This window comes from Micrasema longulum, unplaced genomic scaffold (assembly GCF_059751315.1).
Source record: "Micrasema longulum isolate JH-2025_06_02 unplaced genomic scaffold, ASM5975131v1 h1tg001834l, whole genome shotgun sequence".
Classification (NCBI taxonomy): Eukaryota; Metazoa; Arthropoda; class Insecta; order Trichoptera; family Brachycentridae; genus Micrasema; species Micrasema longulum.
In genome coordinates, this window is record NW_028279008.1 from 62177 (window position 1) to 86558 (window position 24382).

Here is a 24382-nt window from a genome sequence, read left to right on the forward strand (position 1 = left end):
CACAACTTAATAAATAGATAAATATATAATTTCACTAGCCAAAAACACAGTATGTAATAATATAGGTATGTACCGTCATGATCGTAGAACAACGACGCGTGTGATTTTCTTCAACTTTTTTGTCACTTTGCGCCACAACTTAATAAATAGATAAATAGATAATTTCACTAGCCAAAAACACAGTATGTAATAATATAGGTATGTACCGTCATGATCGTAGAACAACGACGCGTGTGATTTTTTTCAACTTTTTTGTCACTTTACACCACAACTTAATAAATAGATAAATATATAATTTCACTAGCCAAAAACACAGTACGTATGTAATAATATAGGTATGTACCGTCATGATCGTAGAACAACGACGCGTGTGATTTTCTTCAACTTTTTTGTCACTTTACGCCACAACTTAATAAGTAGAAAAATATATAATTTCACTAGCCAAAAACACAGTATGTAATAATATATACCGTCATGATCGTAGAAAACAACGCGTGTGATTTTCTTCAACTTTTTTGTCACTATATGCCACAACTTGAAACTTAAGTAGAAAAATATATAATTTGATATTTGAGTAATTAAAAAAAATAAAAATCTTAAAATATGGGGCACACATAAACATATTCTTGCGTGTATTCGAATAATAACAATGTACAGTACATATAATGTGAAATTGTGACGTGACTTCGCTTCCTGGAAACCGGAAATCTATAGCATCTAATCATTGGATGATTCAGAAGAACTTGTGACGTAGGTAGTTCAAAGTGGTTAATTTTTATTAATTTTTCATACATTTTCGAGAAACTTAGCCGTACAATAAAATGCTCGTATTTTTACCACGCGTAAGAAAACGTCTTTTGTTTTCAATTTTCCGTAGCATTGAACTTCCTCATTCACGAACAGTGTTTATTTTTTCATTTTTAAATCATCATCATAATTCCCTATATGATTGATAAAGTGACGAAATTTTATCATCATTCGTTTTCCACACATAATGGTGCATAGATCACTGCATTGTACACCAATTGCAGCGTATCTTGATCATTTTTATTCTATCAAGGTAAAATGATCAGTCTTACGACTTAGGTGCCAGTTTAGGGACTATGAAAAATTCTAAAATAAAAACACATTTGTAAATAAATATTCCATGTCTACTACGGAAATCGAACCCGAGACCTTCCGTATATTATGCAAACGAGCTGACCGATTGTTGTTATTAGATTTTTTTACAAAATTATTTTAAGTATCCTATTTTCTATGATAACCCGTTCTGAGGAGTACTGTGTACAGTGCAGAGTGTAGTGTATTTTACAACAAAAACAAAAAAAATAATGCAAATATATTGCAACTTTTTACAAAATTAACATGTTACAAATGCTATTTTCAATAGCATTCTAAAAATTTTTTTTTTATTAATACCTAGGTAGCAAACACTAACAAAATTATTTCTAAGAAGTCTGAGAGATTATCTTTGCAATGTGTTTTTAAATACGCGTGCGGAAATTAGCATACTCCGGCTGCTAGATAATTAATTTTAAAAAGGTAATTGAAAACGTTTAACCTTATATATTTCTAATGATTACTTCAAAGCATTAGTAAAAACATGAATTGCACCATTATAAGATATATTTGATTTAAATAATATCAATATTTTCATAATTCATGCAACAATAGGTGGTTGTTTTTAAATAAATATTATAATGAACACGTCGAATATGGTGGGAATTTTATAATTTTCGAAAAAAACTGATTTTTCACATTTTCCTTTTTTTAGAATTTGTCAAAAATAACAAGAAAGTAAAATAACAAATTTTATGTGAAAAGCGTAACTTACTTTATCGAAATAACTTTAGTTGAATACGTCAGACTGGTAAAACGTATATGACAAGAATGAATATGAATGGTAACCTAGGGCGAGGACGACCAGGGATGCAATTATGAATCTTCTCTATTCCCTAGAGAGTGGTTAATTTGAGGATATTTATTTTTTCCATGCGACTAATTTTTGCCTCATATATGGTCACACTGATGATTAAATGTCAAAAAACATGAACACGTGAAATCAAACATGATGATTTTCATTTAGAACATTATTGCGACCTTAAGCATTACCCAAAACACTTAAATAGGTTGAAATGATCACACTGTGTTAGTTTTGTTTCCGTTTTTTGAGCAGTTTTATACACCATTTGACGTTTAATCATCAGTGTGTACATTATAATATAAAACAAAGCGTTGTCGCACTAAAAAAATAAAAATCTTCAAATTATTTACTCTCTAAGGGGGTAGAGAAGATTCATATTTGCACCCCTGGGCTAGTACTACAAGGGATTGCGCGCAAAGAGATCGCTATGTTAGCGTGTATTTAGTACGTAAATACGCGTTAATAATGCGTTTTCTACGCGTGCTTTTGCGTTCAGAATACCACCCCAGGAAAGCTAAACAAAAACCTCAAGTTTGGGCATATCAAAAGCAGACACATTCAAAAGGCATGTATGACAAGATGTATGAATGTAGAAGAAGCTAGGGATGTATGTCAGGATAGACGTGTGTGGCGGTCTATCCTCTCTATGTTAGTAGAAGTAGTAGTAGTAGAAATACACTTTTGAACAATGCAATGAAATCGCATACAGGACTTCATAGTGTTTTACAAATAGTTTATGATTTTGACTATTCTACTAAAAAGTTGATATAATAATAACTGGTTTACTCCGTAAGCGGCCTATAACCAAAAAAGGCATTTTTCAATTCGATCCGGCAAAAATTGGTGTTTTGTTTTTCATATTTATAAAATACAGGAGATAATTTATAATCTTTTAGGTAGGTGCATAATTTTTTCGGTTTTATTTTTTTTCCGTGCCTGATTGTCAAAGAGATTTTGCACAATCGCCGACACAATAACATGCAGGTACATCAATATTACCTCGTCTATGCAACGACTCTAGTACCTGTAAGCATAAAATTACAGGTAAGAAATGTTGAAATACGTACCACATCAATAAAACACATCACGCACATCCAAATTTTGCAATTATTCAGCAAATATAGTTTAAAAAAACTCGAAGCTTATTGATAGGAAGGTAGTCAGAAGGTACCTGAATACTTTATTCCTTAACGTAAGCATTTACAATTTACATATACAGATACAGATGTTACTTAGTGGCATCCTGCTATTTACAGTTGTATGCGGATATTTTAGTATTCGTAAAGATAAACAGCGCCTGTTTTCTATACTTCATAGATTGCACACATTTTATTTTATAAAACAGGGGCGCAGTAGGTAAAGATTAAAACGTTTTTTTTTGTATTTGAGGAAATTTAAAATTTTAAGAAAACTCTTGTAAAAGGTTTTTTAGATTGTTTGATGTCTTATGAAACTTATTTGGTAAAAGCTTCTAAACGCATAACGGGTTCAAACATTAAAAAAATGGCTGTTTCAAATTAACATTTAATTATAATTGGGTTGTGGTCCCGTGTTGCGAACTCACGGATCACTCTACCCCAACTTGATTTCCATTTTCCAAAAGTGAGTTATTAACTCGCTGAAAATGGCCACCCAAATTTAATTATTTGGGTTAATTATAAGAACGCAAATATTTATATTTAAAAAATCAACTAAAAAAGTGTAGGTACTTATATTCTTTTGAAATAAGGTTTTTTTTTTTTAAACCTTGCTGCATAATATAGAAAAGTCTAAAGCAATATGTCCGGCGTATTCAAGTGTCTGGAAGTCTATAAAGCGACTACTTGCAGATTTATAATATGTTTGAATATGAATTAGTGTAAGATTCACCATTATGTCAATGAGTGAACAATAATTTTTCCTCAAATTACCCACCTCTTTATATTTTTTTACGGACTTATTCAGTTCATTCAATACAGATAAAAACTTTTTTTAAATACTTGTTTGTATTTATTTTTAAACATGTTTTGCTACCAACGCATATTACTACAACATATATCAAAATCTGTTCAGATTGAAGAATTAAAGACTTTTGGGATTATATAAAAATTAGGTGCATAATTATCAGCCTTTTTAGTAGCAATTATGTAAAGGCGAGACGATTGTGGCAAATGTATATTGGGTATCCCCAAGCCAGCTCTTAATCGGCTAACATTGTCGTCATGGTTCGCTTCTCGTGGTATTGTTGAATGTCCTTCAGTACAGCCAGCAATGTGTTACGGATGTCTGCATTGACTTCCAATGGTTTCCTTGTGTGATGATACGGGGGGTACTGGCTATTGAGTGCTGAATTGCTTATCATTATTTAACACGGGGTTAACTAATAAAGGTGAAAACCGATTAATGGTCTAACGACCTCGATAAAGGAATGAGTAAATACACGAAAAATACAGTTTTCATAACATTTTTTTATATTTTTTACTATCTACAAAATACTTTATCAAAAACCGCCAATATAGACAAACAACATACAGAAAGATAAGTTTATTTGTCGGAATAAGTGATATTGGAAAAAAAAACATGTTTTATTTTAATATACGGTAATAATTTTATTTTCACTTTCAAACAAATAAATAATACTGATCCCTTCTTGATAATGTGTATAAATAAACAACTAAATCTCACAAAGTTAATTTAGGGGTTTCCCTTTATTTAACTATAATATATACATTTTAACAATACTTAAAGGAGAAGAATTTTTTTTTTCATTTTCAAATTTGATTTCACATACCTACAAAGTACATTAATTTTTCATTTTTAATAATTTCTACGCGGTCAAAACACGACAGAAGCAAACGTCATAATTGATCGTGTATAAATAATGTAAAAGAATACCCAATACATTGGAAGACAACTTCAACGGTAATTTAAAAATGTAAGATTTTTGTAAAAAATGCTTTAATTACTATCAACCAATGGAATCATCGCTAGCTATATAGGCACTAGTGAGAACCTTGAACCTAGAACTAGAGACAGATAGCAATAGCAACTTTACATATTCTTCATTTTCTACATATAGAAAAATGTACATTAATTGGTAAGAAAAAAACACGCTCAAAATTGAGAGGCCAAATTACAGTGATGAAATACACTGCCCCCATAGCAAAAAAGCAGCTTTTCGACAAAAAACACAAATTGAGTTAATGTTCTACAAGAAATTTCGAAAAATATTTCAGCACGTAAAACGATATAATGTACAAAAAGGTTTCAGCTCTTTAACTTCACAAACATCAACAGATGAAAGAATTGAAGAAATATGGCTGTTCAAATATAGGCAGAATGGTGAATGTTACACAGTGTGTAAAGTGGCCACTTAAACCAGCCATTAACAGGTCATAAGCCCTGTAGATGCCTAGACTTCCATATTACCTTCTCTTAAATGTTCTTCATCTCTGTTGTAATATTTTACGATATAATGTGTTTCAAAGTTTTTATTTTTTTGCAATAACGGTATCCAGAGATTCATAAGCAAAAACACAGTATAGATCATGACACAAACTAGTTTTATGCTTGGAAACAATTGACATACTTATGATTATTTACTGTTTTTGATACTCAAAAGTGTCATAGCTCAAAATATGACTTATGCAAATATCTAACTTTTTGCCTATGAGAGCAATACAGAACAAAACACCAAAGTTTGAGAAAAATCACATGATCGTGGTGTAGCCGGGAATTAAACTTAGAACCCTAACGTGTGGGCCATTACACCACCGGAGCCAATTTATTGTACAAGAAATTAAAATTTAATATATGTTTATTTATTTATTCTTTCTCTTCGGATTCCGTCGAGGTTAACTGTGGTGAGGTACTGTGCTAAAAAAATCCCTTGGTAAATGGTGATGTAATGTCATGTTACATTAAGCAAAAGATGAGACATTTTGAAATACGGGTATTTAAAAACAAACATTTTACATATATGTACTGTTTAAAAATCTATTTCCCGTAATTTATAAAGATGAAAATATAATTTGGCCTTTTATATTAAAATATGACTTCATTATTTGAAAAAATAAGAGAGATACGAGTATATTAAGTCTTGTATTCTGTGTAAGCTTATGTGACATCATAGCAACACAGGGGTTAATATTACTATACAGAAGATTATTATTGAGAATCCCTCGAATCCATCCTCGTTCGTCCCCAGTTTCTACCGCCACTCGTGTATCTGATTCTTGCAGCGACAGGTGGCTCTGCAGTGGTCCAGGCGCATCCGACCATCGCTGGATCTACCCTCGCAGAGCCAGCTGCGCCCGGCGGCCAGCAACTCCTTGCAGTTGTTCCACTGATCTGCCCATGGACACGCGTTAGTGCACAGTTTCTTCAGGTGGCAGGACTTAGGACACAGCTTGCACTGCTTGCCCCGGCGGTATGGCCGCCCCAGTTTCTCCGCCCAGTTGCCTCTGAAAACAATCATCAATCATAAAAATAATAATTGTATTCCAATAAAAAGGCCTAATAGTTGAGAAACAATTTCACCCTATGAATAAAATGCAAATATTATTTTCATAAACAATTGACATAATTTGCAATAGCCAAAAATAGCAACTGGGTTTGGGTAGAGAAAAGTCGAAAGAATTCCTAAAATATTTTCATAAATACGAGGCATATCCAGAAAGTAAGAGTACTGTTTGGATTTTTTTTGGAGATGGCGGCAGAGTTCTATAAGGAGGGCATAAAAAAGCTTGTGCCACGACTTACGCTTAGAACGGGAAGGTGACTACGTGGAAAAATAAGTAATATATATACAATTAATGTACTGCAACTTATTTTTTGATATTCTTTATTTAAATACAAAAATTGAGTACATTTACGTTCTGGATATGCCTCGTAATAATATTATGGATAATTAAAGGAATTCTTATGTTGTTAACGAAAAATTATTATTAAAACTTACATTAAAAATCTTAAAAATAACTAAAATAATTATTGAAATCTATTCTAAGAACTAAGTTCTTAAAACTAGGATTATATTAAAGTCGCAGTATCTGCAGCCAATGCGTGAACAGTGAACAGGGGTGAGTGGAAGTGTGTTCTTTAAATTTCTAGACGTTGCCATTGGCTCTTTGACGAAGTAGGACAGCGAAAGAATTTACGAGTAAACGCTAAAAATTTGAAGGCACTTCAGTACCAAGGCACTTTAGGCAGTCAAACAATGAAAAACTGATAGTACAATATAAAAAAAACCACCAACGATCAATGATTTAACTTTGTTTTTCAACAATTTAATTTGAGTACCCACTCGTACTTTGAATAGGATTTTGGTTTTCTAATAGGGAAATATTGCGTTTTTTAAAAACATTTTTGATGTAATAGGGTCTATGAAATACAGGATAAGAAAAAAATAATTTTGGCTACTTATTAGTTACATAAAAAATATTTTTAAATTTATCATTTTGAATTCCCGAAAAAACGGCCATTGCATTGGCCAGGCTCTTAATACGTAACGATGCATGTTCATTTTGAACTCTGTTCCAAACCATTCAATTTTTTATAGAACATCGTCACGAATCTTGACGTCACAACTATCAATGCCAAACATGTCCCGTTTTTCTAAGGATATATATTTTTTTATTTTCCCCTTTAAAGTTACGTTCTAATATTATGTTTTTAAAAGTTTTGTTTAAAGTTAGAGTTTTTATATGTTTATAGAATTTAAGAGATAAAATTATGTATATATGTTAGAACTTAACTTTAAGCACCTGATGACGAACTGCATTTTATGCAGTTCAGTAAGACTTCATAATTGATGTCAAAAAATAAAAAATAAAAAAAATATATGAAAACATTTCTTCACAATATCCACATTAATTTTGAAAATACAACTCATTATTCTAAATCCATTTCATATATTTTTATCGGTATTCATAGTACGCGAGATTTACCGATTGCCCGCGTCAAAGACAACGAAATAACTATAGATTTGCAACCGTATAAATTTTTCATCCATATTTCTCTAAGTGTACTTATCATTTTGCCAATGTGTCGTTTTCTTTACAATAACTTTTCTATAAAAAATACATCCTACGTTACTAAATCCACGAAACTATTCAAATCAGTTGAGATTTTTTTGCACAGTACCCATTTAAAGAAGCGGACCACCTATCAAAATCAACTCAACGAAACATTAATTTAAATCATTGTTAAATTTCTTAGATCCACATTTTAGATGCCGACCAAAAAATCATGGTTAATGTCACACGTCAATCATCGGTCATCAAGAACAATTATCATTTGATACACACTGTTCAACAATCATTCAATGCCAATTATCTTCTTTCATGTTTGGAACTTAGATTTTTAAAAAACTCGGTAACAGATAAATTCAAAACAGATTAGATAATTATAAGATATAGTGGCATTCATGAACCAAATGTAAAAAAATTCAAATAAGTGTTACTATTTTTTTTTCTTAACTAACCGGACTTTAAATTTAAAGTTGTTTTAATTCTTAGAGATAAATAAAAAAAAAGACTAACTAACTAACTAACTAACCATCACGCCATTTCCCCAGAGGGGTAGGCAGAGAGGATAGAACGCCACACCACTCTGTCCTGGCACACTTCCTTTGCTTCCTTCACATTCATACATCTTCTCATGCACGCACGTCGATTATTCCGACTTTTCACATGACCACTTTCAAGAATTTGTTGTACTTGATCATGCCATGTCTTTCTCGGCCTTCCTCGACTTCTACAACCAGACACATTTGCATCATAAATCTTTTTAGCCGTTCTTTCATCATTCATTCGCTCCACATGACCGAACCATCGCAAAAGACCTTTCTTAATTTTGTCGATAATGCTTAACTCAGCCTTGCATTCTGCTCTAATTTCGACATTAGGGCACCTATCATACATTGTTTTTCCGCACATTCGCCTGAGGGATCGCATTTCAACAGCATTCAGTCTACTTTCGTCCCTTTTTTTCCAACTCCATGCTTCGCTTCCATACATTAGGGTTGGTACCAGAACTCCATTATGAACTGCTAATTTAGCCTCTTGCGATAGACACTTATTTGCTACGACAGACTTTAAGGCACCATTAACTCTGTTACCGGCACTAACCCTCCTTTCAATATCCTTGTCCATATTTCCATCTCTAGTAAACATACTACCCAGATATACAAATTCTTCGACCTGTTTCAAACTATCTCCATTTACTACAATCTTACATTCAGTCATAGTTACATTTCTTTCAAAGACCATGACGTTCGACTTTTGCACATTCATTAGCAAATCACTCTCCTTGCACACTTCGTAAACCTTTGTAACCAAGGATTGCAGTTCCTCTTCGCTGTCAGCTAGGAGGACTGCGTCATCGGCGTACAGAAGGCAACTGACAGTAAGATTACTCATTTTCGCTCCCACATCCATACTTTTCAATTCTCTCATACATTTATCCATGTATATGTTGAATAACCACGGTGACATTACACATCCCTGTTTGACTCCTTTAGGGATGTCAAACCAGGAAGTTAATGACCCATTTACCCTTACACACGCTACACTATCTTTGTACAAGGAAGCAATAGCGCGGACAAGGTTGTCACTCACTCCATACTCCGATAGAACCATCCATATTTTTTTCCTATCAACTCGATCAAATGCTTTTTGCAAATCAACAAAAGCGCAAAAAAGCTTCTGGTTTTTCGCCAAAAACTTTTCTGTCATATTGCGTAATGCAAATATTTGATCCATACATCCTCTACCATTCATAAATCCACTCTGTACATCCCATACTTTCTCCTTGGTCACGTTTCTTACTCTTTCTATCAGTATTCTTCCATACATTTTGCCGACAGCGCTCAGAAGACTGATAGCTCTGTAATTCCCACACTCCGCCTTAGAACCCTTTCCCTTGTATAACGGCATAACAACTGCCCTCCTCCAATCAGGTGGAGTCCTTTCCTCCTTGAGACACAAGTTAAAAAGTTTATGTAGCCATGTGAGAATTAATTTGCCACCCGACTTAATAAACTCTGCTGCAATACAGTCATACCCTTGCGCTTTACCATTCCGCATACATTTGACAACGCTGATAATTTCTTTCATACTAATCTGACTTACCTCATCATTTGCGTTCAGACACACCTCGGATAATGTCGATACATCGGCACCGCCCGAGTTACCAGTGTGCGATTCATAAACTTCCTCAAAGTATTCCTTCCATCTCTCTTTTATTCCACTCTCACTAGTCACCATTTTTCCATCCTTATCTTTAACAACTGTCATGCCTCCGCTTTCACTAAAAAAAGACGAAGTTTGTAAATTGACGAAGCGTTTTTGTATTGGAAGCTTGTAATTTTGGTCGCTAGGCGTACACGCACACATGCTTTTCCGCTTATCGTGCGGGTGTTATTTGCAATATTTCCCCAGTATTTCCACAGATGGCGATGTTGAAAAGGTTCTATTTAAAAAGTGGAAAAATAAATCAGATAGGTAAAAATTATTTTCAATACATAAGACAAGGTTTTGTTGATAAGTTTATTTTTAATATTGTTTAATTGTTTATTAAGTTACAGTGTTACATTACAAACTAAAAGATACTTGATATTAACAAATATATATCAAATATATCATCTATTTTAAGTTGGCAAAACCTCCGTTATCAAACCAGGATAATTCATTTACTTGAAATTTCAAAGAGAGATATGTACTTATGCCGAGGACCTGGTACCTGGTTAATGTATTCCAGTGGCAAACTGTAAATATGCAGTTCAGTATGGCATATAAAGAATTCCGAATACGAATACGTACAAATTAATATACATAAAAAAAGTTGCATTAAAAACACAAATAACATGATTGCGATTTTTAAGCCTGGGTGAAAGTTGTTGTACAAAATAAAATACAAATACACGCATAAAATTAATCTGTTTTTATTTTTGTATGAAATTAATACAAATAAAAATCGTTTAAAAAAAGTAGGTTGGAAAAATTATTAATTTTCATGCAACACGAGAAATATACATTTTTTTTTTAAATGGTGAAAAAACCAAGATTATTTTTTAAATTTTCTAAATATTTATTTAGTCATTCTGAACAACGTATTTTGTAATATTTGAGTATATTTCGAATCACTAAATAAAGGTAATATTATTTTATCACATTTGCATATAAATCCACCCCCGATGGTGTATGGGGCACCGCATTGGAGCCTCAAATGCAGTGTACCTCGATCATCCGTTATTGAAGATAAAATGATTAGTCTTATGCTTCTGGTACCAGTCCAGGGACAGTGAAATATTGCAGCGTAAAAACACTTTAAAAATAAGTATTTCATGTTGAACTTGCCACGAATCGAACCAGGAACCATTGTAGGCGAACGCGCCAACCACTACACTACAAGGTGGACTATTTCTCACTCGATTTCCCTTTACGGGATTTTGACCTGGCCATCGAGTGCAGGAACACTAGCGGAGAGGGTTCTGGTTCTATTTTTACTATCTAGTTCACACATAACCGAATTATATAATTACTTACATGGGACAATAGTTGCAGACATAGTTATAGAAGGGTTTTCCTCGGGGTCCCCCGGAGGCGCACTTAGAGAAGCCGCAGCCCACCTCGTGTGACGTCGCCCACACCATCTGGGTATAATGGCCGACCACGTTCAGATCGTTATTGTCTGCCCCGTATGTAAAGTTCTGATGCTCCAAGTACCAAGTCTTCACTGCAAACAACCTATGGAAAGACATGTGCTCATGGAAAAGGGGGATAAATAATTATGCTTCATAGTTGCAAAACTCGGGAAAGTATCGTCATCATTTACCTATCAACATCCAATGGTGCATTTTTGTTACATAGAAGGTAAAGCAATTAGGTAATATGGAAGTCTAGGCATTTACAGGGCTAGTTTAAGTGGCTTTTTTACACTTTGGAACATTCACAAATCAAATGTTTGAACGTCCACATTCCTTCAATTGTACGATTTGCTGTTTTATGTGAGGTTTGTTGGGAAGACATGTCGCCAGACTAAAAGACCAAAGATGGACTGAAAAGGTAGTCGCGTACAGACCTCTCGAAGACGGTAGAAGTAGATGGAGACCCCCCACACAATGGTCAAATGATATAAAGAGAATTGCTGGTGACTGGATACAGAAAGCGCAAGACAAGGACTTATGGAGGAGTATGGGGGCGTATGTTCAGCAGTGGACGCTGTGTGAGGATGATGATGACGAAAGAGCTGAAACCTTTGTATGAAGACTTCCATTTTCTCATCTCTAAAATGTTCTGCATCTGTGTTGTAATTCATTATAATATATATGGATTATTTATAAAGTGCCATGTTTGTGAAAATCACCTCAAGGGCGCTGTACAACAAATATCCCAGCACGTCTTGCAGCTACAGAGCGCATTGACAGTTGGGGTTCTAGTACTTCGTCTCCAAGTATGATGTATTACAATTATTATTTAACAAAACCTTTTGAGTGCAGCGCAAAATCATTATTCCTTCTCGAGAAAAAATAATTTGAATGAATTACCTTCCGAAATAAAAAGTATTTAAAATATGAAAGTATTCAAATTAAAATTAAACAATCGCATATGCTATGAAACTCACTCTATCCTAACTTCCATTTTGTATTCATGGACTCTGGTGATATACAATACATATATTTTGTTATGTTCCTAAAATTTAATTTAAACGAACTCCCTCTCTAAATACGAGCATCTTCCTCCACTAATGGAGCTAATGTACTCCTCCCTAAAGAGGTATAAAAGTAAAGTATGAACTGAAAAACTATCATACATGCCCGTATATTTATAAAATGTTAAACTTTTTTAATATTTTTTTTTTTATTAAAAAAATAGATAATATTTGCGATTTTCTGTCTCGTCATCATACGTCAAGTACCTACTGTACATTGTACAGGCATTGTGAAGTTAATTGTTTTTGATAAACCTCAACTACAGTAAAAACTCTTAAAATAAAATACTCGCAGCATATTTCACAAAACACGTATTTAAATTATATATTTAGGACGAATTAATGTTCCGTACATATATATTGAATAAGAACAATAACAATGAATTAAATAAGGGTTTCTAATTGTAAAGTGTGCTGTGGAAATTATGACCTACATTTAAATAAATTGCCTTTGTACGCACTTGGACACAGAATAGTAATATAGGTTAGTGGTTAGTTTATATATAGGTATCTATAATGGAGACGATAAATTAAAATATCTTGGAGGTTGGTATAATTCACAGTATCTATCATAACTTGACAGTCTAAATAAGAAGAATCACTTGCAGTGAACGATGGTCATTCAGCACACTTAGACCGAGTTGATTCATAATATGACTGGTGGAATACATTAATGCTCATTAAGACTCACAGTGTATTTAGGATGATTATTCATAATAAAATAATATTGTGTTTAAGGGTCAGAGCGACACAATTTGTTCGGTTTGACTCAAAACATTACTCATATCTTACTTTATAAATAAAATAAAGAAATATTCTAATAAGGTAGCTAAATTATAATTTTATTTGTCATCAAACTAAAAGTTTGTAATGAGTAGAAATATCTATTAATATTTTTTAACACGAAGTTTTTTAAGTAAAATTTCTGGAAAAGGGAGCTTAAGTGAACAATAATTCTTGTTATAAAAATATAAACTCTTTGACTACTAACTACTACTTACAACCAACTACTTTTTTTAAAGTTAATTTATGGCCATCTTATTTAAATATCGATGTTTTCTTTTAAAATATGAATAATTTAAATTTAAAAAAAAAAATGAAACATGTACTCGTATGTATCTTTTCTAAAAAAAAACTAAAAGGCTAAAAGTTACTCATTTTTAAATATCACAAGTATTTATTTAGATATTTTAACAAACATTTTATTTGCATAAATACACACTTTTAAATGAAAGTCCCTATTTAAAGATGATTTTCTTCTAATATAACACTATCCTCATATAAAATGAAATCGTTTTAAAATTATTGATAATTATAACATCACTTAATTTAAAAAATGAACTTTTACCATGGAACCTGATGAGAGGAAACGAATATGTTTTGTCCGCATGTTCCATACTCTTCTACGTGTCTTCCATGGGGAGGATCATGGACCAAAAGATGACAAGCATCTGCCCAGCGCTGGGCAGCCATCGCGGCGCCATTATGCCACTTCTGAGGAATTGCAATAATATTAATGAACTAATTATAATAAGTTTGACGTTACTCGGGATTCGTAAACACGAGTTTAAAAAACGTCAAAATGAATGATTCAGAAGTAACGGCTAATAATTGTAATTATTTTTAATATTCGTACTTTTTTAAAACACAACAACATGCACAAATTACGCGTTTAATATCCAGAACGACTAACAGTAAGAAAATTTAATGGAAGCACATTTCCATAATAACAATGGCTAAATAATTTGCAAAGACAAGAATAGTTTTTTTGGGAGACGAATCATAATTCAGGATTGTACAACCGACGATTGTATTATGAACCCGTCTCGCTCTATTAACGCCTCACTCTGATTACATTATTATAATATGTAATCGTCTTATTTGGTGATGATGAGTCTCAGTCGAGGGACAATGGCCGCATGTGAAATATAATATAGTATCAATCAAAAGTGTGAATTTGTAAGGAATGAAGTAATAAGAGAACGGACGCAGCATACTCAGGTGACAACTGTCATCAAGCAGAGCCGATACGGTTGGCTGGGCCATATACTGCGGATGCCTCCTGAGAGCCTTTACCGCGCTCGCCTACTTTACAATGCATCAGGTTCTCGACGTCCTGGACCTGCGCTGCTGACTGTTCGTCGGCAGTTTATGTCACAGCTACGGGACGCTAACCTAACCTGGGAGGATGTACTGGGGTTGGCAACCGTCAAAGATGCCTAGAAGCTCTTTGTGGACACTATATGCTCCAACTAGAAAGCGGACATGGAACGATGATGATGATCAATCAAAAGAGTTAAAAAAAATGCTTACGGATTGAAACGAAGGATAAAAGTTTATTTAGTCTGAACACTAAATAGAGCAAGCTGGTCTAACGAAAATGATAAATTGTTTATTTTAAGAGATACTAACATCAAATATACTAATTGTACACGTAAAATGAATTAATAAGTTCAAATAATTTTAATGCAGCATGGTATTCATTGGTTAATGAACTGGAAACTATGGTAAAAAACTATACGGAGCCTCTAGAAAGATTGGTCTTGAAATTAATCTATATTGTCCATACAAAACAAAGATCTTGATTCCAACACCTAGCAACTAATATACTGGGAATAAAACTATTGGTGATCTTGACAAGTACATTTACCTTGGGCACAAAATTAAAATGGGAAAACTAAATGCTGCGGAACTTTGTCGACGATTCGGGTTGAGTAAGGCTGCTTTTGGAAAGCTGAAACACGTTTTCAAAAATAAGGAAATCCCAAATCATCTGATGGCCAAAGTCTACAACTCTTGTGTTCAGCCAGTGACAAGATACGGTCTTGAAACCATGTCACTCACTGCTAGAAGTGTCCACAAAATTAAGTGTACTCAGCGGTCCATGCAAAGACAAATGTTGGATGTCTCCTTACGAGACCGAATGAGGAATTTTATTTATTTTTGCACCACAACAGGCCAGGATGCCCAATTACAGTGGTGAATTACATCACAGAACACCCAGGCTTGAGAAAAATCTAATTAAAATTGTTGTGTTCTCACCGGGAATCGAACCCGGAACCTTCCGTGCGTGAGTCAAGCGTCTTGACCACTACACCACGGAGGCCGCCGAATGAGGAGATAGACACCGTATAAAGGTTACCGATATCGCAGAAAGAGTGGGAAGACAAAAATGGCTGTCAGCGGGTCATTTGGCGAGACAAGGAGTTGATAGGTGGACCCCCAGAATACTAAATTGGAGACTACAAAAATAAAATGAAAACAGGGAAGACCACAGAAAAGATAGACTTATGACATTGTCGAACTCGGGACATAGGATATTGGAAACAGAGTGCTCATGACAGAAAAATATGGGAAAAATTAGAAGAGGTCTATATCCAGCAGTGGAAAGAAACGGGCTCATAAAACTTTAAGTCTGAGAGTTGTTAATAACAAAAGAGAAAAAAAACCTGCTTGCTTCTTGTCTTTGCTGAAGGTGTAGGAATACGTTTGCACTTTACGTAGCTGTTATTATTCAATTTAATATTCCATTATGTGCGCTAATGCTAAAAATTTAGCTTTATGCACTAGTAAGTGTGAATCGAGGTAACCCACATCTTCTGAGAGATGAAATTGTGCATTATATCGTATTGCTGCTGCTCTAGAAGTCTCTGCTTTGTAAGTATTTAGGTATGCATTCACAAGCTTTCTCCACTAATTCCGTAAATGCTGTTAAATCTCATGAACATTTATTAAAATATTTGTTCTGGAGCTCTTTAAACATCGATAATCCTATTACTATTATTTATTAAAAGAAATAGTACCTAAAATATAATTATTATCTTAGTTTCATGTTAGTTTCCGAACGTACGTTGTATTATATTATGTTAATAAGGGTAAAGAGGGTGATTAAAAAACTACTGTGGCATTTTTATAATTTTTTTTAATGTTTTATTTTTTTCACGTACTACTTTTTTTCTATGTGAACACCTCACTGGGATAACCCGTGTCGAGGCATTCAATTACATTATTTTTATATAATGTTATAGTAAAAAATATTTTTAAAAAATAAGAAAATTATTACAGTAATAAATTATCCATGTATGCAGTGCAACTATCTTCTACTACCAATATTTATTTATGTTTAATGTCTCATGTCTTATATAACAATTAGCAAGTTATAGCGGAACATATTCAACTCGATCGTAAAGCTGGAAATGTAATGAATAAATAGAAAAGGCAGGACATTTTATAGCGAAAAAAAAAATACTGTTAAAACATTGTAAATTTTTTTGCAAATCGAATTCGCTGATGTTTCAACATCATTGATAAAAATCATATCTAAAATAAAACAGAAATATTAAAACACCTGCATTTAATCGAATATTCTACTTTTGACCCAAGGAATCGCAGTTGAGTTGCGGAAAAGAGCGTTTTAATAAAAAATATTTATTTTCGCCCTAGGCCTCATCAAAAAGTGATTGATGAAGCAAGTTACGTATCAAGAAACTCTGTTTTATAACACAAGACGGTGTACATTAATATGTACGTAAACAAATCATGTTTTGTATATTGATAGGAAGTAAGAAAACATACTCGTAATATGTTCAATACAGTTATTGAACACAACAGAGCTAATAATAAAGTTATGTTAGAATTTTGGCCTTCAAAAGTCCGTTTTTCCTATTAATTTACACCGTTCTTCTTCTTCTTCTTCTTTTCCATCCTGGCACCGTCCCAACGCATTGCCTAGAACGGCGGCTGTTCGGGCCGGGTTTTTTCGTTCTTAGGCTGTATACTCTTCTGTTGCTGTCGGCCTCGCGGTGTAATGGTCAGCGCGTTTGCCTACCAAGCGAGAGGAATCGGGTTCGATTCCCGACACGGTTGACATAAAATATTTATTTAAAAAGGCATATTCACACCAGAATATTTCATAGTCCCTGGACGCTATCTAAAAGACCGATCATCTTATATTCATGTAACAAAAAAAATATCAAGAGACGCTCCGATTAGTGTACCAATGCAGTGCCCTATGCACCGTTAGGTGCGGAAAGGGAGTGATGAGTGACTTTCATCTAGGCCATTTCCCTGCAGGGTTAGGAGCATTGAGTTATCTATTTTTTGGTCTCCCTCGGGATAAATGTCTGAAAAGGTTCTCAGATTTTGCCTTATTTTTTTATTTTATTTTTTAATATTCCAGTAAAATGGCTACACAGTGAAGAGCCAATTCTACCATATAAAACAAAATTTTATATTTGAAGCAATTATGGTGGTCTTACATACTGTATGGTATGGTCTAGTGGTCTCCGTCTTATATTCCCGTACCATCTCTATTCCATTCTGTTTCCTAAATATTATAATATTATCAAAAAATATATAAACTTAAAAGTAGGTTGATCTTGATTGGAATAAAAATTTTGTGTTATTCAACACATTGTTATCAAACTTACTTCGATTTGGCTTTAAAACAAAAATTAATTCGACGCCGACGCGTCAACGCCGATTCGACGCTAAAGCGACGCCGACGCGCGACACACGATACAGACCGACGCGAGACGCAACGCGACGCCGACATTTTTAAAACATGCAACATTAATACATACATATCTCATGGCTATTTTTACATAAAATTTTAAAAGACAAAATTTGTTATCCCGATATTCGATAAATAAATTTTACGTTCACAGCACAAGGGAAAAAGGAGATACAATTTTAACCCAAATAAATCATTCAATTTCAATAAAAATTAGTATAAATATCAATAAAATATAAAATATGCTTAGATTAATCAAATAAATACATGGAAAATGTGTTTTTGCACCTTATATTATGAAAGGTTAAAAGGAAGTTCTCGAAAAGAGCAAAATAAATCATACTCGCAACTCCACCCAGTGCCCTACTGGTTCTATTTCACACTTGGAACTGTATTTTACACTAGATTAGTATTTCGTGTTAGGTAAGTAGGCACAATAAACAGTTTTTTTCTTACCATTGATAGCATGTTGGAAGCCCTTGGTCGCACCTTCGTTCGAAAGAAATTGTGATAAAGTACGATTTTCTTCATCACTTTAGAACTCCTGGGAACCAGAGCCGAACTTGGTATTTTATCACCAAACATCTGTGGCCCTAGTGAAAAAAAAACAACATTATTTACTGTTGTTGTTCGGATACTGTTGGTATACTTTATATTTTTGCAATAGTTAAAGTGATCTTACGTCGATCAAATCGCCAATATCTTTGCATTTCACTCAGTGATAGCACACAGAAGAATATAAGTAAGCTTTGTATAACTTTTGACATCTTTGCTCAATTCTGAAAAATAAAAATCTAAATTTAAATGAAAACATCAAAATAAACTGATTCTACATTCAAATAACTAATTATAATTATTGTATTAAAGATCAATGGCTTTTGTGCCTATATTTGGTATGTATATATGCAATGAACACTATTTAATTCAATGAACTTTTAATCAAAAAAACACCAAGCCGTGTTCAAATTGGTTGAGATTAGTGAAATGGACAACCATGTTTAGTAAGTTATTCTAATCTAGATTCCAATTTAGATCTGATTTTTAATTTATTTGTTTATTTTTCCATACAATTTTAATTACAAAAAAACACTTAAAAAATACATCTTAAAATTAAGCCTTAACATAAATTGGAAAAAATGCCCACAAAGACTTTAGCGTCTGAGAGTAGGCCATTCCTTTTTTTAATTATTAATAAGTTTATAGCGTACAAATATGGCATGACATGATCATGAAAAGAAAAGAAAAGAAAAGAAAAACAAAATTAACATTTGCTGATATTATGAAAACAGGATTTATTTGCAGTATGCATTTTATTTTTAATTGTAATTGTTTTTTTTTTAAAAAGGTGTCTATATGTTCCTTCCTAGAGAGGAAATCCAGCCTGTCTGCAAACTTTTGGACATACTCAAATTATTATTGTTCTTAATCCTCTTAATCTTAATACATGCTGAAGAGGGAAATGTTTATTGGGTTGAGGTGAAATTGGAGACGATGGAACTCCAAATTTAAACCACGAAAATGAGTTTTTGGATTAAATAGATACATGTAGGGGGAAACAAAGACGCCACATCGCACGCATCGTGAATTGAAAACATCTGTAAGGGTAAAGCGCCCACATGTCCCCATCGCACGCATCGGACGGATTGTATCAAACGGATTTTGGAATTTTTGTATGTATGAAATATGAATGTAGTTAGTCATACAAGTGCGGTCCGTCCGATACGGTATGTACGACTAACTATATGCCAAAATGCCAAAATCGCGTTGAAAAATGGCGCTTTACCCTTAGAGATGTTTTCAATTCACCCTTTTACCCGATGAGATACCTACTTATTATTCATTTGTCGTGGTCTTTTTTTACAATTATTTCAATCTAATTTAACCAATCACTGTTTTTTATTAAAATCTACTCATTATTTTATTTTTATTAAATTTGTGAAATGTTTCATAAGTGATTCATTTAGGCATATTGGATGTTTTTGTTTGTAAAATATTTTTATTTTTTTTGGTATGGGTATCTTTCCTAGAAGTGTCAGTTTTAATTAAATTTGGGTAAGTAGAGGGTGTTACATTGGTACCTTTACTAGCCATATAATACCGAAACCAGAATTCTAAATACCTACCGTTAATGTAACAATATTTTCTGAACGGTATCAACAATACAAATATAATTTCATTATTTTATACATTTGTCAGAAGCAATTTGGAATACGCATCTCAGATATGGAATTCCCAGTATGCCATATATATAAAAAGAATAGAAAATATTCAAAACAAATGTATAATGTACCTAAAATACAAAACCGGCATTTTTTATGTATCAACTCTCACTGCCTCCATCTAACATGGAATCACTTCTCTACAATACCGCAGTGTGTGCGGACCAACTACTGCTTCACAAAATTATGACAGGAATATTTGACTGTACAGAACTACTTAGTTTTATAACAATACATATGCCAGCCAGGATTTGTAGACGATACCACCTGTTTCATGTCCCAATAAGTAAAACATCGTATGTTAAAAATGATTTTTTTCGTAGGACTTTTTCAGTATACAATACAAAATTTAAAAATATAGATTACACAAACATCACTCTGTCAGATTTAAAATTTACACTAAAAATGCATTATGTAACTTAGTAGACATTATAATAATAAATATGTAAATCTCCCTTCCCCTCCTTATCCTCTCTTCAAGCATCCTTGTCCTAATCCTGCCTAATTTACAATAACTTACTGTTCTTAAAAAAAATTAAAAATTCTTTGATTATTGAAAATTATTCACGAGTATATGAAAATAACATTATTATATGTATAAACTTATTCGTATTTATTTAATATGTAATATATTTTCTTTACTAACTTTGTATACTTTGTGGAAATCTGTTTTTAGTTCTGAGTTTATACGCTATATCTGTTTGTTCACTATAAATATCTATTTAGAACTGTTGATTTCCCAAATAAAATAAAATATTGGAAAAACCAGTTAAACATAATTTTACTACGCTTTTAAAGGGATGAATTCTATTATAGTCTCCCATTGCTTTAACAGTGATTCCAAAAATTAATCAACCAAATGAAAATTATTGGAAAAGCTGATACCTAGTGAAATAATAAAAGCAAAAAGTACCCTGATTTTTAAAACCCTGTCTTGTTAATCAAGTATTTTATTATTAAAAATAACAAAGAGTTGTGATATTATTTTAAATACAGCTTAAAATTATTATTAAGATTATTATTACTTACCTGTAACGGGATAACACATAACCATTCTCGCACATCACGTCTCCTATCGTAACACATGCCCGTATTCGAAGATAAAACTCGAAGTGAGGAAAGTACATTCTACTGTCCTTACTTCCTAGTTATCTACATATGAGGTTAGCATGTACTTTTCACACCTTGAGTTTTGTATCTGAATACGGGCATTAGTGTACAAAGTACTAAATAATTGATACATACACCATCTATAACTACATTAGTTACCCCTGATTTATTTAAATTAGGTACTTAAAAGTAAAATTATTTTGATTCGGGGTTTTCTTCACCTTTCTAAAATATTCGTTATCAAGTTACATAATACGATATCGTTTTAATTGCCGTTATCGGTTTTACCTTTCGATTTAATTGATTTGCTTATAAAATAATGAAACAATAAATATAAATTAGGTAGGTATTGATTTGTTATAAACGTACATACATTTACTTATAAGGACAATTATTTATCTATATTATGTATAAAAATATTTTTGTACAGTGTAGGTACGATTGGCGAATTTATTGCTATGGAGCGATACCTTCCAACTACCTTAACAACAAGCAAATAAGAGATGTACAGGTCAAGACATGAAACAAGTATGTACGTATGTAAATAAAGCAAATGGTAACAAGGAAGGACTCCGTACGAAATGTGAAAATGAAGATAATGGAACGAAGTAATGTCATTTCATAAATATCATTAAAGATTCATTTATATGATAATAAGGAGGCCAACTATCCTAGATTCTATGAGACAGTCCCATAATGGCAGTCGTAATACATTGAAATGATTAGTAAAAAAAATCCCGCAAAAAGCCCAGTGCGTCTTGCATGTCCCGCATTCCTAAAATTAGTCCAGTCAATACACTTCAGACGATAGTGTGCGGATGGACGGTATCTATGCGTGTGAACGATCGTTTTCTTTCGAACATATACGTGGATTCAATTAAAACGAACTCTTGTGAAAAACAAGATTTTAAAAAAAAATCACTGCATTAGGTTTTGTTTGATTGTTTCCCAATTTTAGCGCACCGACACACCCACCATCAGTCCTTCACATCATCAATTCGCAAAAATGTCCTACATTGACTTTTCATAAAGTTGGTCGCCTTATATAATAACAAATAAGCAGAAACATACATATATAAATAAATCTGAAGTTTAAATCTCGTGCCGTAATAAACCTATAAAGTGCAGAATATTATAGGTATGTGGGAAGGAATGACTAATTTATTATCAAAGCTCGTATCAATAATCATGCAGTAATGCCCGCTGGACAAGATAACAGATATGTGAGCGACGCGACGGCTTCTTATGGTAAGACTTACGCATTTTTGCAAGTTGACAATTATAAAATTAAATTGTTCCTAAATTACAGTAATTACCTTGTGTTTCTAATTCACGAAGCCCTTCCCATGAACTCAGTAACAAATCAATTTGATTTGAATAGTACACTTTGATTGATGCCACGAATGTTTTAACTCATGACTAGAACTAAATAATACTGATGTATAATAAAATGAATAATGTGACACTGGACTATGGCCCATTACTTGGGAACAATTTGTATTATGATTTAGTGGCTTGGATGGCCACGCGCGAGAGACTAGCTACCATTTGGTGGACCAGACTTCTCTCGCCTCTTCTTTTATACCGGCCCATATGTATAATATTTTGAGATGCATATTCGTATGGTACATAATTAGGTATATTACTACTGCTCCGCCAGACGAGATCTTCTCAAAAGGAGTACGTTCCATGATACGTATATTGCATAAACACGATTTGCATTCTAGCGATTAAACGCTATTTATAAAATAAACTAGTGCTGTAAAATACATAATTTAAAAAACTGGAATTTTTTTAATTATGTAGGTATTTAGGAACTTAATTTATGAATTATGTAATGTAATTATGAATTTATGTAAATTAGGAGCCTAAAAACGTTTCGCATAGATTCGTTCAAGAATAATGAAAATCCGATATCAAGAACGTGCAGATCATCGAATATTTAACGATATTGAATGCGTCGACACTTTTGACAGCAGATTGATTCAATTACAAGATGTGTTTCATTTTAATAATAATTTAGTTCACACAATTTTCATTGTTAATTTAATTTAAATGTGTATTTTATTATGTTTGCATAATATAATTGATGAAAAATAAGTATATAATAATATTTCTTTAAAATTTGATAAGGTATCCAAAATAACTATTATTGGATTACATTCTGCTTTTATTTTATTTTTTGATAATGTCCTAACTGTCTAGTTTGATAATGTCCTAACAATACGAAACGCGTCACATATTATACACTCTTGAATTTATATGTTTTTAAAGTAGAATTTAATCCAATAATGGTATTTTATTTTGGATACCTTAATAAATTTTAATACAGAATTCTATCAATTAACTGCACACACAATAAATATGAATATTTCTGTTTTTTAAATATTATTCTTCGTTGTTTGTAAACCAAATTAAAAATACGAATAATTTATTTTTTTAATTCGATGGAAAATACATGACGAGTTTATATATGTTTGTACGTATCAAACATGTAACTTTTCTTGTAAAATTTATTATGTTGAAAAATGTTTAGAAACTATAATGTAGATGGGTAGATACCAAATATAAATACAGTAAAAGTACTACTAGGTATCCGGATTGATAATTGCCAGATTTCATTGCTTTTGAAATAATACATTGAATAGGAATCACATTAAAAGCTTACTTTAAGATGTCCAGCAAAGTTAATTGAACAATGAAATCAAAAGTAAAAACTCTTCATATTTTTTATTTCCCTATAACGATCTGGATATTTGAGTCCGGATGACTGGAGTTCGGATAAACGGAGCTTTTCTGTATACTGCATCTACAAGTGATTTTATTTTGGCCGTAACTACACCAAGAAAAAAAAAATATATAAAAAACGTAAAACTAAATTAATGTGTGTAGGTGCATGCGTGCGTTGGTAAAATATACTTAAAACTA

The 24382-nt window shown here is 32.7% G+C and overlaps 2 protein-coding genes across 2 annotated transcripts in view; both read right to left on the bottom strand.

Moving 5' to 3' along the window:
* The window catches only part of Phlpp (PH domain leucine-rich repeat protein phosphatase), a 53305-nt gene extending 50169 nt beyond the window's left edge, over nucleotides 1-3136 (bottom strand). Inside the window, exon 1 of the mRNA XM_088238184.1 lies at nucleotides 2992-3136. The gene's annotated coding sequence lies outside the window, so the exon portion shown is untranslated. The remainder of the gene's footprint in view (nucleotides 1-2991) is intronic.
* Nucleotides 3137-4486: 1350 nt separating this feature from the next.
* Nucleotides 4487-23037, bottom strand: LOC148273787 (serotriflin-like). Its single transcript, XM_088238188.1, has 6 exons — nucleotides 22771-23037; nucleotides 18808-18904; nucleotides 18582-18718; nucleotides 13962-14107; nucleotides 11449-11649; nucleotides 4487-6366 (listed from the first exon to the last, which is right to left on the bottom strand). The coding sequence occupies exons 2-6, from the start codon at nucleotides 18890-18892 to the stop codon at nucleotides 6114-6116; spliced, it is 822 nt and encodes a 273-aa protein (XP_088094314.1). The 5' UTR covers nucleotides 18893-18904; nucleotides 22771-23037; the 3' UTR covers nucleotides 4487-6113.
* Between the last annotated feature and the right edge of the window lie 1345 nt (nucleotides 23038-24382).